Below are 16,728 nucleotides of genomic sequence, written 5' to 3'. Positions count from 1 at the left end.
TTATTTATTTGGCAGAGAGAGAGAGAGCACAAGCAGGGGGAGCAGCAGGCAGAGGGAGAGGGAGAAGCAGACTCTCCACTGAGCAAGGAGCCCGACGCAGGGCTCGATTCCAGGATCGAGCCTTGGGATCATGACCTAAACCATACCCTATACCTTCTTATTACCACCAATAGTACTACTTCCAAAATGTTTCAACATCCTCCCCCACTTTTTAGGAATTAGTTAATTCCTCCTGTCTTGCCAGTTTGTTTGCCTTTACTATTTTTATCATAGTAATTCCTCGACCCCACTAAAATCTTTAGTCCATTGACTCTGAACACTGTCTTCTTCATGCCCTCACTTACTCTTGCCCATCTTGGATTCTAGGTACTACTCAGCTCCTTTGCACTGCTCTCCCTCCCCATACTCATTTGGCAAAACCCAGCTCTCTGCAAAATTCCAGATTGCTATCTCCCTATTCTGAGACTGCCCATGAGCAGCTTAACATGGTTCTGGAGAAATGGTTCTGCGGAAACATGGTTCTGCACTTAGGATGTTGATGGTACTTGCTAGTAATCTTAAAAATCCAAGCAGGCCCTCCTCACTGCTTGATAACCCCATTACATATCTATAGTTGGAGATAACCATTTCACACCTTCAGTTTCTATAATTTCACCTCTCCTTTCCCCCTTATTTCACTGAGATTGATAAGTAGCCAGAAGAGAATGTCCTCAACCCCATAGCACCTCATCAACCTATACTCCTACAACTCTGCCCATACCCTCTGCGTTCCTTCCTGTGACAGTGAATATTGTCAAGTTCCTACCTTGGGCCACCCTCTCCACTGAGTCCTTGACATGTGCTCTCCCCTACTCAAGAACATCACTCCTCAGTTACCTCTCTCCTGTACCATCCATTTCTTCCTTTTGTTTGGACTAGGAATTGTAGTAAGAGACAGTCAGCGACAAACACATGGTAATATCTCCTTTATTACAGTATCTTGTCCTCTTCCAACTCTTTATTCCTCTTCTCCTTTTTATGGCAAAATTTCTGAAAATAGTTATCCAACTTACAGTCTTTACTTCTTTATTCTCTGTCTCTTTCTCCATCATTGTGGAAAAATTTCAACCATATATACTAATAGCTTAGAATAGTATAACGAATCCCTATGTATCCATCACTCTGCTCCAACAATTGTCAACACATGGCCAATTTTGTTTCATTTATACCCCCACCCACCCCTCCCTCTCCTTGCATTACTTGGAAACAAATCTAAAAATCGTATCATTTAATTCATTTTAGTAATTCAAACGTGTGGCTTAATTTAACCTATCTTTCTGTCCCTGTACTTTCTGTAAACTGATATATCTAGAGGCCAGATCAGTATTTAGCAAAAAGATTGTATAAATAGTATTGTGTAATTACTATTGCATGACATCTGGGGAACATAATGTCTAGTTGGCTCACCTTTTGTGATGTTAAGGTATTAGCCTGATCCATCCATGACAAGGTTCCATCAGCTTTTCACCTAATGCAGCTTTGGGCAATCATTTCCTATATCCATTATTTCATGGAGATCCCTATTTTCTCTGGAATGGAATCAGGTTTTCTTCTCTAGTACTCAACTGAAGTGTAATCCCCTTCAAAAATAAAAACATTTTCAAAAACTGCTCTACAGGAAAAAGGGCAGAGTGTTATAGAACTGTCTCAACTCTTTTGTCAACTATTTACAGACGGAAAAATTTTAATTCTATTTCATATACATTTTGTAAGGAGGGAGCAAGAGGCATTTCATGGTGTCCTGGCAAGAAAACAGAAGCCTGGCCACTGGTCCAGGATTTCCCTCTGAGTCTAAAAGAAAATAACAGAACTGGGCTTTCTAATCAGGTCTTTTTACTTCAAAACCCATATTCTCTTCACTTTGTTGTGAGCTGTCTTATTAATTTATCTGAAGGACAGTGTTCATCATCTCTATGGACAATGAGACTCAACAAGAAGAGTAAGGACATCCTGAACAAACTCTAGATTCCCAGTGTATTGTTCAAAGGGTGGCTAGTTATGCTGTAGAAACAAACTAACCCAAAGCTCAGAGGCTGAAGTCTAATGCAAAAGTTCTGGGTTGACGGGCTTTCCTGGCTAACTCGCCTCCTAAGGGCCCTGTGCTGGATCCTCAGAAATCAGCCAGCTGACAAACAGCACAGCAAGAGCCAGAACAAAGAGCTGAGAGAGACAGTTGTGGAGGATCTCATATGAATTTAGGCCTAGAAGCATGCATCACTTCTGCTCACATTTCAGTGGCTCCATCTTCACTTGCAGGGAGGTGAGAAATTAGCCTAGCTGTGAACCCAGGAGGAAGAGAAATACTTCGGTGAGCATCCACATCAAGAAAGCAACAGTTTAATATATGGATAAAAATAAAATATATAGCATGGATATGGATATGGATAAAAATAAAATATATAGCATATGGATATGGATATGGATAAAAATAAAATATATAGCATGATATAAGATAGAGAATAAAGTAGTTACCAAATGTGTTGCAAAACAAGGGTTGTGTGTAGGGAAGTGGGTGGAATATATATGTAACTAGTCTTTCAAATAAGTCTTAAATCAAAACTTAATTTTTTCTCCCAATTTCTGTTTTCCTCCTGCTGTATCCAATATCCCTTTTCTATCTCTTAGTGACTTCTTGGGATGATCCCACAATTCACAATCACTTTTAGTTATAAAAGTTTGTCCACTTAAAAATTTTAATCACAAACTCAATGTACATTGCACCTGTTCCCTTCTCCCCAACATAGGCTTGCTCTGTGCTTCTGGGGACCAGCAGTGGACAGGAGGACTGGCCACTCTTCTGCACTCCTCCCACTCTATCCCCTCAAATAGAGACAAGTGGCTTGTCTGTCTCCCAGACATCTTTCCCCTTCCCACTTCTAAGCTCTAGATACTCTGTTGTTGGGGGTTAGGAGAAAAGATTAGGGCAGGAGAGTTTACCATGCTGGCTGTGACTTTAATCCTCGGTGGGGTCTACCTGTGCAAGCCCAGGTACCTTCTGGGAGTCTACTTGACATACAAGATACTCACACATCTTTAGAACACCCCGTGTTGGGCTGCAGGCCTCTCCTCTGTTGTCTTTCCACCCTGTCTCACTCTCTGTGCCCTGCCATGTGTCTCATTTCCACACTTGGTCAGGCAGAAGGGGTCATCGTCCCAGGAATGTGATGCCAGGGTCTTCTTCCAGGCACCTCTAACCCTTATGAGGGAGTCCCTTAGTGTCCATCTCAGCAAAGGGTGTGAATGTACTCTCTGCTCTCCCGTCCCCAGGCTTCTGATGTAGGCCCCCAAGGCAGAGCCGTGTCAAAGTAGCAGGACCAGATGAGCCACCTTTTCACAAACCGGAGAGAGTTACCTAACTTAATCTTCTTTGACAGTTCTCTTTGGAATAGAAAGGGCAGTGACTTAATGCCTCTTAATCCTTAGCTTTGGGCTTTAGTTGAGAAATGTGAAGAAACACCTGGAGTCTTACTAAGCATCATTTCTATATACAGGTAGGATTAAAACATATATATGTTAGCATATATGTTATGCATATACTCACATATGTATGCGTGTGTGTATATACACATATAAATATATATACATATATATACACACATATATATTCCCTTTTAAAACATGAATTCGTTTATAATACACATACCTTACTTGTTTCCCCTTCATTTTCCAGTGATCTTTCCATATTAACACACTTACATAGAATAAGGCTTCTCTTGGGTACTGGAAATCAGTAAGGGGTGACACTTCAGAGCCAACTGACCAACACAAAAAGCCTGGGTCTTCACCTCAACTCTTGTTTGATTATAACTTAACCTCACCAAACCTCACAATTAGCAACAGTGACAACAAAACAGCAGTAGCTAACATTTATTGAATATTTCTATGTGTGATTAGTGTGATTATTTTATTCGGTACTCACAATGACCTCTAAGATATATATATTATAGCTATTCCCATTTTACAGATGAGGAATATGAGGTTAGAGCAGTTAATTTGCCCAAGGTCACAGAGCTAGAAAGTAGTAGAGTCAGTATATAAACACAAGACTGTCTGACTCTCTTGGGGCACCTGGGTGGCTCAGTCAGTTAAGCATCTGCCTTCGGCTCAGGTCATGATCCCAGGATCCTGGGATCTGCTTCTCCCTCTCCTCCGTTCTCTCTTGCTCTCTCAAATAAAAAAACAAAACAAAACCCAAAACAACTGTCTGACTCTCAATATATATTCTTAAAATCAGTTTGTCTCTTGTTCATCTGTACATTGAATGCTGTATTCTCATTGACTTCCCTCCAACTTTTAATTTAAATATAATGATTCAACCTGACTACTCATGTAGACTCTTATTTAGGTCTCATCTGTGCTGAATGATCCTCTAAACCTCAGTCACCCTGGACTCTTAAATGTGTACTGTACTTACTCTGAATTTTATATTTCTTGCATTAGTACTTTACCAGTGCTAGTGTTATGCCTTAGTGGAGTGTGCAGTTCATAGATGATTTCAGTTCCAAATGGATGTATTTCTTACGTGTTGAACTGTTTGAGATTCCACCATTAGGGATTCATTCTTAGGAGCACTGACTAAAGTGGAAAGAGGAGCAGGAGGAAAATCTAGAAGTGGTCAAAGAAGTGGAATTAAATAGTAAAACAATTAAATTTAAACATAGATTATTTAACCAAATCTCAGAGAAGTAGAAAGGAAGTACCCATGAATCCTCAGGAAAAGTTTTTAAGGAGAAAGACTCAATGCATGTGTAGAGTATAAAACTGGAGAAGAAAATTGGAGGGAAAGAGATTTATCGACTTTTGCCCTCAAGAACCTATGTCCATAAAATGCCAAGTTTGCCTTAGAGAAGCATACCTGTCAAAACTAGACTCCAGCAGTGGTGGGATGAAGCACACTGAGGGAGGCTGGGATCAGAAAGTCAGGACACCCAGCAGGGCTGAGCCAAGATGCAGGTAGGAACAAAGAGCCAGACCAAATGTGGCTTCCCCAGGTACAGACCCAAGTTCACATGGCTTCAAAGTCAGGCTCCAATCTGGGGCTCAGGCTGTTGGGCATGTTTCCTGTGCAACTTGTGGGAGTGAGGAAAGTGCATGTGTGGCACAAGTGCTGTGGGCACAGAGCCGGTGAAAGGCATAGGGTGTCGTTCAATCCAATGGGAGGCAGGAGTCAGTTGGCAGAGGTAAGGGCATGCAGGTGTTATGTGCTTTATCCTATTTTACTTCACATTGTATTATTTTTAAAATTTATTTCCCTTCTGGCCTCCTTCCTAGAAGGATTAAATTTCACTTTCAATAAGTGACACACTGAGATAAGAGATTGGGGGACAAATAATGCATTCAGGGGACTGGGTTGGAGAATGGATACTAATACCAAAAATACTAGACTTCAGTGAGTCACAACTGAGCCCCAAACCAGCTGTTTTTAAGTCCACACTGACTGAACTGTGACTATGAACTAAGCACTTGTCATGCCTGATCTTAATGAGTTCTCTCAGTAACCCAGAAAATGGATATTTTATTATTAAATCCATTTAAAAAATTTGGGAGGGCACCTGGGTGGCTCTATCAGTTGAGCATCTGACTCTTGGTTTCGGTTCAGGTCATGATCTCAGGCTTGTGAGACTGAGCCCCATGTTGGGCTCTGCAGTCAGCATGGAGTCTGCTGGAGAGTCTCTCCCTCTACCCTTTCTCTCTCTCTCGTAAATAAATAAATTTTTTTTTTTTTTAGCTAATGAGGAAATTTGACTTATAATTGCTTGGAGTCCCTCAGCCAGAACATGGCAGAACTGGGATTTGAACCTGGTTTGGCTTTAGAATTTGATCTCTTGATCATACACATAATACCAACTCTGAAGGTGGCAGGTGTAGAGAAATCAAGTCAGCAGGTGACCAGGGTTACAGGGTCAAGACATCTAACTCCTGAAAATGCTGGGTCACAAGAAAATGAGGTAGGAAATGCTGGATGGATAGTGCAGTCAGAACACGAACAAAATCTATGAGTGTCTGCTATCTGTGTTTGGGACCAGGATGGATTCTGTCCTCAACATACAAGTAGAAATTACATGGCAGTAACTTTTAAGGTTAGGAAGAGAAAGGGAAAGAAAATTTAGAATGTCTTAAACCATTCCTCCATTCCTTCCTTAAACCATCACAAGCCACATCACAGAGCCCTTGGTGCCCAATGATAGACACCAGACCACTGACCATGACTGGTAACCTAAGGAGGTGAAAGTTCACACAAATAGAAACTGTACACAAATGTGTTTCCAGCATTGCCAGGGAAATCTCTCTCTTAATTCCTAGCTTCTTTTCTAGCTCCTCTGGTGGGGCTTAATGGGATCTGGATTTGGTATACTTCCCTTAATAGCATGAGTCTTAACCTTTTTCCTTTATTAACATTTTTTTTGGGTTGAGTTCAAATGTTCAATAGCATTTTTTGAGTACTTACTATGAACTAGGCACTATGCTAGGCACTGAAGATGAAAAGAAAAATAAAAACGAGTTTCACTCGGCAATATGCCTCTAAATACCACCAGCAATGCCAGCATAATGAAGCTGTTCTTCATAATCAACTGAGGACCTCCAGAAATTGATGCTATGCAATCTCCATTCTGAAAAGTAAAGGCCGTGCTGATTATCTAGGTGGAAGCAAAAAACAAGATGATGACAAGATTTTTGGAAATAGTGGTAGGTCCGGGGTTAGAACCAAAGATTAGTGACTAGTATTTCAGTGCCCCTTGTGCAATATCAGATTACCTCTTTTAGGGTTTGTATGAGCTCAAATCTGGCAGCAACTCTGTGTCTGAGGAAGTATGGGAAGAACTCGCTGAAGCTGCTGAAGTTACGGATAAGAAGACCTCAGAGAAAGCAGCGTGAAACACAGAAGCCAACATTCTTGGTTGAAGGAATATTGCAACATATTCTGGCACACTTAGGCTGGAATTATAGGGAAGGCTGAAGGATGGCTGAGGGAGCTAGGAGGCTGGAACTAGATCAATGTTCTAGAAAGTCTGGCACTGCCACCACGTCTGGAGTGGCAGCAGAGCTGCTGATACTGGATTTGGGATGCCGCTGCAATGGGTGGGAGGAATTCTCAACACGCACCGCCTCTTTACACATTTGCTTCCAATTTCTCAGTCCCAGACAGAAGAATCCAACTGATGAAGCTGAGGTGAGGTGCTCACCTTACAGGGTGGGAAGAAGGGATACTTGATATTTCAAGCTTCCATGACACAAGGTGGGCCCTGCTTTCCACTCAGACTCATCCAATGATGGATTCCACCTCCTCCCCAAGGAAGGGGGTTCATTTATTGAGCAAACAAAAACAAAAAATGTCAGCCATAATGTAGACAAAAACTAAAGAGGAAGTAGTGATAGGTGGTCACTGTATGTGTTCTACGCCAGTCTTCTCATTATTTCTCTGCCTTCATGCCCTAGAATAATAGTATTAAATAAAGACATACTGGAAAACACTTCCTCAAGGATTCCATTTCTTATGAAATTGCTTCAATATTTGGCCAGATGGGGCACCCTGAAAGGGTAATGAATGTTTTCCATTTGTCCTACTCTGCAGTGTGGAATAGGGCAGTTAACACCTAGCACTAATCAGGAACACTAGTATTAATATTAGTAATTTAAGGAAAAGAACCTAAGGGAAGATAAGGTTATAGAAAGAATATATACACATATATATACATGTATGTATATATACAACTATACACATACATACACATACATATTTACATATACATATAGTGAAGAAAAAAACCCAGTTAACCATCAAGTTCAACATCAGGCTAATTACTTTTCCTCTTCTTAGTATTTTGTTGTTTCATACATAACAATTAAATCTCTGAATGTGAGATTGAAATATCTAGGTCAGTAAAATGCACAGTACTCCTGCATTTGCTCACAAAGCAATACACTGTCAAAGGTGGAACACCAACACAAGGGATTTATAAAGTTCAAATTGACTTTTAATTGCATGAAGTATAAGGAGTTGGATTCCCGACTTTAGGGTATGGGGAATATTATGATGTTAACTATGAAGGGATTGCTTACCTATCCAGACTAATGAATGCATTCTTAAATATTTTGGGGGACAGATATGAAGAAAAGAAAATAGCAAGATATATTTCATTGGAGAAAAGAAGATGAATACTTTCCCTTACTATTAGTAAAAATTATTTTATATGTGTATGAATTTCTAGACTATTATTTCATATCAGCAAAAGTTTGTCATGGGGGTCACAAGAATGTCAATCTGAGAGATACAGACCTTACAATAACTAAGAGGTTCTTTATTTCTGACTTTCTACTACCATCCACTCCACATTTTTGGGTCACTGGATTAGCTAATTCCTCCTAGGGCAACAAAGGACAAACCCTTTTGGCTCTTCATGATTTTGTTCAGAAGTAAGGATGTGATTTCCTGTCCAAACCAAGTGCACTTGGAACAATAACTCACCAAAATGTCACTTATGACATCAGCATCAAACAAAAGTGTGTGAAGAAATTGATACGGACAATATCTTGGGTATGAATATAAATATATTTTACAAGTTAAAATGTTCCCATAGTGACAATTTAATGCTAAGAAGTTTGTCCAGGTTTCCCTGTATTTTATATTTCTCATTCTGATAATCAAGTCTCTTGACTTAGGAGTTCCTTATACTTTGTGTCCTTTCTTTGTACTTCTGAGGCTCCTTCAACAGGAGTACTAAAGTCTATTGATTGCGCACATTTCACCAGGAGCAAAAAATAAGTAGGATGGTTTGGAAGGCCCCCAGTGACTTCTAAGAAACAGTGGCCTAGGACAAGATGTGTATGAGTGTGTCTTGCTTTGCCAACCTTAATACTTAGGTTCATAACTAGCACATACGTACTTAATAAATATTAGCGGAATCAATCAATGAATATGAATGGTAAATGAAACGGTTCTTTATAAGCACGATCTACATCCAGTTGGAAGCCAGCATGTAAGCTGACAGACCGGCTCCACCCGAAGGCCGCTTTCCCAGGAAGTCCGAACATGGGCTGGTGAGCAGCAGGAACGGCCGGTCAACCCTCGCGACAGGCGGGCCTCGCACCAGCTCTCCACAGCCTGCCACCCACCGGCTCTAGGACCCCGCGCAGCACCGACTGAAACTTGGAGGCGGGACTAGGGGAGGTCGTCGCGCGCACATGACGCAAGCCAGCTCGCGCCAGCAGAGGCGAGGAAGCCGGGAATAGTAGAGAAACACGTTTCTCGCTAGCCTCAGGTCTCACGCGCAATGGCGACCCCCGTCCAGCAGCCTCCTCAGTCTAGCGGCGGAAAGCGCAAAGGCAAAGCTCAATATGTGCAGGCCAAGCGGGCTCGGCGCTGCGACGGCGGCGGGCCCCGGCAGTTGGAACCCGGGCTACAGGGCATTCTCATTACCTGCAACATGAACGAACGCAAGTGCGTGGAGGAGGCCTACAGCCTGCTCAACGAATACGGCGACGACATGTATGGGCCGGAAAAGGTAGGGGCCGCGGAGAGTCCAAGCGGCCCTTCAGTGATGAGGGAATGCTGCAAGGCCGGCTTTTTCATCCGCGTGCGCACGTTTGTGGCCGAGCTGGCGAAGGGGCGTGGCTTCGCCTTATGTGGGTTGCAGACCCCTGCCGGGTCGTGTGCTTAAAAAACTTGCAGGTTTGGGTCCCCCACCCCATTAGTAATTATGGTGGCTCCTGTTTATAGATTGCTTCTGCGGTCCAGGTGTTGTGCTCTCAAAGCTGAAGCTCTCAAACGTTTACAATAGGCTTGTGAAGTAGTGTTCACGAGGATACTGAAGGTTAAGTAAACGGTCCAAGTTAATAAGGGAAACTTAATTTGTCCTCATAGTTTTTGTCATAGCTCACCACGACTTTTACACCATGGTTGTAATAATGTTTGCCCTAAGCAGTGTCTCTGAAATAGTGGGTCTAGTACTAGTGCTAGTTATTTTTCAAATGCGCGTGTAAATGCAATTTAAAAAGTAAAAACTTTCGTACTCACACCACCTAAAACCTAATTTTCCCATCACAGTTTGGAAATCATTATATTCTTGGCTTAGGATCTGGACTAATACATACACAAATACCTCAATGAATTAAAAGGGGGAGGACAATACAGGGGGGATTTGGATTCAAGTTCCATTATTTACTAGTTCTAGGGCTTGGGCATGGGTATATTATTTAATTTTGCTAAGCTAAATAAAAAAGAAAAATGATAGTGTACTTAATGTTGGCTGAAAAGTTGCTTATGTATATAAAATACATCCTGGCCTATAATAAAGGTTCCATAAATGTGTTTAATTATTATTAGTGCCTGTCTGGCAGACTAATAATGGTGGGGCAGAGAAATGGGCAACAAGTGAGTGTCCTGTCTACACTGGTACCTTGAGCAAATTCTTGACTGTTTCTGTTCCCTCTTCCTTGGTAGAATAGAAGCAAGGGGTTTTTTTATGCCATAACTGTTGAGTCTAATTGATGTAGTTTTTGAATGTAGGTGAGGTCCAGAGCTGACGGCCAAGAAAGAATTCTTGAGACATCTTTGGTGCAAAATGGTGTTTTATTAAAGCACGGGGACAGGACCGAGCTGCTGCACCGGGGCTGTGAGGGGTGACTGATTATATACTTGGAAGTTGGGGGAGGTAAAGGAGAAGGGAGGTTTTCAAAAGAACTTTTGTATGCTAAAGGGGATGACCCACAAGATAATAGAGACCTTGCGATTATCAAGTTAGGATTTTTTTTTTTCCCCTCTAGTAAAGCATTCAATAGTAAGAGTTGGGAGTTTCCTTCTGGACGTTAGGTTATTGATAAGAATGCTTTTTTTTTTTTTCCTGGTAAATCCCTAAAACATTTGTAAGCTGAGGGAAATTCCTGTCTTGCAGGACTGTGATCTCTATTAGTTAACCATTTGTTTTTCCTTCCCTTAGCTTTAGGGCAGCCAGGAGTGCCTGAGGAATATTACACATATCCCACCTGGGAGGGAGCTGGGGTTTGCGGGGTGTCAAGTTGGGCTTTTTCCTTTGCCTTCTGCTCCTTCATCATAATCTCACCAAAAGGAGACTGTCTTAGGCACAAAGATATCTAGTGATGGGATTAAGGCCTATCTTGAATTAATTCATCTGGTGAGCACATTACCCTGTGTCCCAGAATGTTAAGATGTTTTTGAAAGCATTTTCAAATTATATGTGCCCCAGTCTGAGGGAACTCCCTTTTTCCTCCACATTTTGTAGGGAGCGATGTGTCAGTTTCTTAATAAAAAGCTTTATTATCAGTATTGATCCATCTGCCACTGGAGATTTAACATAGGTAGTTAACTGTAGCTTTTCACATGAGCTGTTTTTGCGTTTCTGCTCATTTGTTTCATGCAGTTTACGGACAAAGAGCAGCAGCCCTCTGGAAGTGAGGGAGAAGATGATGACATGGAGGCTGCCTTGAAGAAAGAAGTTGGTGACATTAAAGCATCAACAGAGATGAAGCTAAGAAGATTCCAGTCAGTGGAGAGTGGAGCAAATAATGTAGTCTTCATCAGGACACTTGGAATAGGTGTGTCTGACTAATAAACCTTAAGATTATTGAGCCTATAATATCTGGACATCTCCTTGCCTCAGAACACTGCCTACAAAATGGCTTCATGGTTACAGCTCAGTTAATCATTTGATCTTTTCCTCACTGTTCTAGCACTAGGCATATGGAAAGGTAGAATGGGGTGGGGAACATCACATTGGCTTAGGAGTGGAAACCTGGCTTTGCCACTTTCTTTGTATGTAACTTTAGGTGAAACAAGAGTACGTATTCTGTTTAAGAGGAGAAGCTGCTCTTCAGCGCCAGCCAGTTTGGAATGGCTCCAGGCATCTGGAATGTAGTCCTGCAGGGCCAGATCTTCTGGTTTTTCAAAAGAAGTTGGAAATCTGGAGAAGTTCCTAGATTTTTCTTAATGCAGTTAACTAATTTAAAAGCGTTGAAAACACTCAGTAGCCCCAAACAGACTTGTAGGTAGTGAGGATGGCCTAAGGACCATATCATGATCTTGTGTAATTCATAGTTTGGGGGCTTCTCTGAGTTCTGAGATCTAGATTATTGTACAGAATTAACTAATGGATGAATTAAATCTTTTAAAGTGACTTGTAGATTTGTTTGTTTTGTAAAAAAGTGTACTATTTAATAATGTTATGTTTGTAGTTGCTATTGTTATAGGAAAACAGTAAAGTGTTGTTGGACAAATGAGACATCACAAAAATGTTAACTCCAATGTCTTCATGAACAATTGTTTTTAGTGAAAGCAGTAACAATGCTGAAGAGTTAACTTATTAGATATAGTAATAATCATTATAGGCAGTGAAGAAAGTTGGAAGAATGATTAGGCTTATTAACGTTCATTATGATAATTTCTTCTACTATACTGTTGACATACGTCATTGCCAATGAAAATTCATTTTATAGAGAGTTTGAAGAGGTTCTGAAATGTCCGAGAGTTTTTATTCTTTTTTTTTTTTTTTTTTTAAAGATTTTATTTATTTATTTGAGAGAGAGAGAGAATGAGAGAGAGCACATGAGAGGGGGGAGGGTCAGAGGGAGAAGCAGACTCCCTGCCGAGCAGGGAGCCCGATGCGGGACTCGATCCAGGGACTCCAGGATCATGACCTGAGCCGAAGGCAGTCGCTCAACCAACTGAGCCACCCAGGCGCCCCCCGAGAGTTTTTATTCTTAACTTACTTGTTTGCTTTGTGCTTTTTTCTTTTTTCCTTTAGAACCTGAGAAATTGGTACATCATATTCTCCAGGATATGTACAAAACCAAGAAGAAGAAGACTCGGGTTATTCTACGTATGTTACCCATTTCAGGCACATGCAAGGCTTTCTTAGAAGATATGAAAAAATATGCAGAAACATTTTTGGAACCCTGGTTTAAAGCTCCAAACAAAGGGACATTTCAGATTGTATATAAATCTCGAAATAACAGTCACATGAATAGAGAAGAAGTTATCAAAGAATTGGCAGGTATGTTTTTTCTTAGTGACTTTACATTAGTATGCAATACTAAATACTTTTCTTGATTTTGTGAATTTTTTTTTTTTTTTACAACCTAAGGCTTGTATTTTTGGGTATAAAAGAAGTATATTAAAATGTCCTTAGGGGCGCCTGGGTGGCTCAGTTGTTAAGCGTCTGCCTACTGCTCAGGTTGTGATCTCAGGGTCCTGGGATCGAGCCCTGCATAGGGCTCCCTGCTCAGTGGGGAGCCTGCTTCTCCCTCTCCCTCTGCCTGCCGCTCCCCCCTACTTGTGTGCTCTCTCTCTGTGTCAAATAAATAAATAAAATCTTTAAAAAAAAAATAAAATGTCCTTAAAATAGGGGTACCTGGCTGGCTTAGCCAGTAGAGCATGTGACTCTTGGTCCCAGGGTTGTGAGTTCAAGCCTCATGTGGGGGTAAAGATTATTAAAAAAAAAAAAATCCTTAAAATAATATCAAACCTAACAGATTTTGATATGTTGGATATGAGACTTTCTGGTAGGTAGATATGAAATCTTCCAAATCAAGATTGAATTTTCTTTGGAAAAAAAGTACTCTGATTAAATGTCTCAGGATTTCATTTGTATTTATTTATTGAAAGAGTTTACGGAATTTTTTTTTAAGATTTATTTATTAGAGAACATGAGAGAGCAGGAGCTGGGGGTGGGGGGGAGAGGGAGACAAGCAGACTCCCCACTGAGCAGAGAGCCCAATACGGGGCTCGATTCCAGGACCCTGAGATCATGACCTGAGCCACCCAGGGGCCCAGAGTTCAAAGAATTTGATTGAGGTCCATGTAGAAGAGTAGATTAGTATATATATTGGTATAACAAGTCCCAAACAGAAAGATGAAAGATTGTATCTGTCAAGCCTCATGGTATCCTTCTCCCTCTAAATGTTTCCCTCTTCTTTTTGTTACAGGAATAGTAGGCAGCCTCAATTCGGAAAATAAAGTGGATCTTACCAATCCACAGTACACGGTGGTAGTAGAAATAATTAAAGCTGTCTGTTGCCTGAGTGTTGTCAAAGATTATATGTTGTTCAGAAAGTATAATCTCCAGGAGGTGGTGAAGAGTGTTAAGGACCCATCACAACTTAACCCAAAGCAGCCAGTGCAAGCAGGAAATGGGAAAGAAGCTAAATTGGAATCTGGTGACAAATTAAATCGACATGACCCAGCAGAAGGAACAAATAACCAGCAGGGGGTACCAGAAAATAATGAGGGACTGGGGCAGGCAAAACCAAGATCTGAGACACAAGTGGTGAATGAGGGAGGAGCTAAACCTGAACTTGAAAGTCAAGTCACAGAAAGATCTGAGTCAAATGAAAATGATCTGTCATAAGGAGAAAAAATTCATTTGGTGTTGCAGGTGGGTTTCTCAGATGCCGTTGGTAAGATACTGCTAGGATTCCATATAAAATTGTGACTGAAAATATATTGTTTTTGACCTTTGTGCACTGCATAATGCTGAACTCATAATAGGGAACAGTGATTGAGCAGCCCCGTTAACAGTTCTGTTGGAGATCTTTTCAGCCCCCTATGCCAGGGTGCAGTTAGGCCTACATGCATTTGGTTGAGCTAGGAGAAGTATGGATAATGATGAACACTTTCGTGGAGGGGAGGGTGGAAGGAAGATAGTGTTGGCCTCTCCCTCCAGATTACCTTCGCCAGCCGCCCCTTCTGTGTTGCCATCTGACTTATGGGAGCAAACAAACTGTAAAAGAGAAAGTCATAGGGAAATTTCCATTCTAAGGAAGGAATTTTTATGTGTTGCAACTCAGCTGTCCCTTCCCACTTTGTTGTAAACATTGCAAAAACATGGGTCTTATAGGTTTAGAAGTGAATTGTTTTTGTGAAGTTTTTCTGTTTTTTTGTGATTCTGTTACTTAGTTGTTATGCCAGTTTTTACATTTTATTAACATTTGTTACAAATCTGATGGTCCAGTGCTGCAATTTTTGAAGGCATGGTGTGAGATAGAAGAGGACCATTCTAGGCAAAGAACTAGACATTTCTGATAAGGTTAGCGATGAAGAATTAGTGTTCTGAGTTTCTTTAGTATGCCAGTGCAACAAGAGACACAAATTCTTTTAGTGCTCATACTCCCAAGCCATGCGGGTTCCTGTAATTTGAAGTTTTTTCAAGGTTTCCTCCAGGGTAAAACCACTGAAAAGCCTGGAAGAGACGACACCAAAGAGGGCTGCATACTAAGTCCAGACTGAGAATAAATATTAAGAGGCTGTGAAATTCACTTTTGGAGATGGGTTTATTAAGTTTTAAAAAGTTCAGTAGTATTATAACTGTTGAGTCTTCCTGCACCAGTGTCTGTTTATTTAATGGCTAGGGAGTACGGGAATGTATTTTTATCCTCCTAAGCTAGGGGTCCAGACCAGAAGGATTTGGGAGGGGCAAAAGCTATATAGACTGGACCTTGGTAATGCAGATGAGGCTGGAACTTCCTTCTAGATCTTTAGATACTTAAGAGTGTTAACTCTTAATAGGTTGAGGTCATCTTGAAAGGATGATAAGAGCATTTTAAGTTTCATTTGCATGAACACGGAGGATAGGATTTTGGTGCCTTCACTGGACTTGCTCCAAGACAAAGATACTTTTATTTTGATAGTGCAAGACTCTGGGACTGTGGGAATAAAATTGGCCATATGCTTTTAGAACATCTAACTCTGCAGAGCTGGATTCCTTTTACTTTGTGAAAGCTGCTACTCTACAGAAAGATTTCGATTTAGTAGTTTGTTTTTAATCTTCCTGTATTTATTTGTATTTGGTAAGACCTGAGTGCGACAAAAGCTATTCTTCCCCAGCTGTAAAGCACTGTGTTCTGTTGGAATCTGAATTCCTTCATTGATGTTTTCAGGTTTCCCAACTTTATTGTCACTGACATTTGAGCATGTTGTTTTATAAATGATGAGATTCCAGGGTGGGAATTGAGTGGTTTCTTTTTTTTCTTTTAAATTTTTTTTTTTTTTAAGTTATGTCAGTTAAAAAAAACTCCAGTATTGTGGTTTAGTAAACTTGTTTTGCTCTGTGGAGGAAAGAGTGTTAAGCTTAGTATCTTGAAACCTGTTTAAGGTCACACATGATTTCTAAATGTTGTTTTTACTTGTATTTTGCTTTTGGTATGGCCAAATATTTAGCTTGTTTTTATAGTTCCTGATATTTTTCAGAAAAATCAAAATAAATTTGTTCCCTAAAGATTGGTGTTCTTTGCTTTTTCTTTCTTCCTGCCTCTTAGTAAATCTCTTGCTTTATAATAGATACTCATAAAAGGTGCTTGCATGTCAAATTATGTACCAAAAGTCATGTACATTGTCCTAAAAAAGTACAGATATAATACTTTTAGAATAATTGCTCTTGATTAATTACTCGTAAGTAATCCAAACATAAGATATTTTACAGTGAACTTGCTTCAAAAGGAGGTTAGGGGTGCCTGGGTGGCTCAGTCGGTTAAGCGTCCAACTCTTGATTTCAGCTTGGGTCTTGATATCAGGGTTGTGAAATCAAGCCCCATGTCGGGCTCTGCTCAGCAGGGAGTCTGCTTGGGATTCTCTCTCCCTCTGCCCCCCCCCCCGACTCTCTAAATAAATCTTCTAAAAAAAGGTATAGTAATACAGTACTTAATTAAATGCACTTACTGGCTTTTGAATTATTTATATTC

The 16,728-nt window shown here is 40.7% G+C and overlaps 1 protein-coding gene across 1 annotated transcript; it reads left to right on the top strand.

Moving 5' to 3' along the window:
- The first annotated feature begins 9,227 nt into the window (after positions 1-9,227).
- THUMPD1 (THUMP domain containing 1) lies at positions 9,228-16,258 on the top strand. Its single transcript, XM_032396303.1, has 4 exons — positions 9,228-9,542; positions 11,418-11,592; positions 12,798-13,046; positions 13,978-16,258. Exons 1-4 carry the CDS (start codon positions 9,312-9,314, stop codon positions 14,397-14,399), a joined length of 1,077 nt encoding a protein of 358 aa, XP_032252194.1. The 5' UTR covers positions 9,228-9,311; the 3' UTR covers positions 14,400-16,258.
- Positions 16,259-16,728: the final 470 nt, after the last annotated feature.

Source organism: Phoca vitulina, unplaced genomic scaffold (assembly GCF_004348235.1).
Source record: "Phoca vitulina isolate PV1807 unplaced genomic scaffold, GSC_HSeal_1.0 scaffold90, whole genome shotgun sequence".
NCBI classification, from domain to species: Eukaryota; Metazoa; Chordata; class Mammalia; order Carnivora; family Phocidae; genus Phoca; species Phoca vitulina.
This window is presented reverse-complemented; position numbering and strand designations above follow the sequence as displayed.

Coding starts and splice junctions, on each gene's coding strand:
- THUMPD1 (XM_032396303.1), top strand. CDS start 9,312: ATGGCGACCCCCGTCCAGCAGCCTCCTCAGTCTAGCGGCGGAAAGCGC. Junction 9,543..11,417: donor ACATGTATGGGCCGGAAAAG/GTAGGGGCCGCG, acceptor TGTTTCATGCAG/TTTACGGACAAAGAGCAGCA. Junction 13,047..13,977: donor AGTTATCAAAGAATTGGCAG/GTATGTTTTTTC, acceptor TTTTTGTTACAG/GAATAGTAGGCAGCCTCAAT.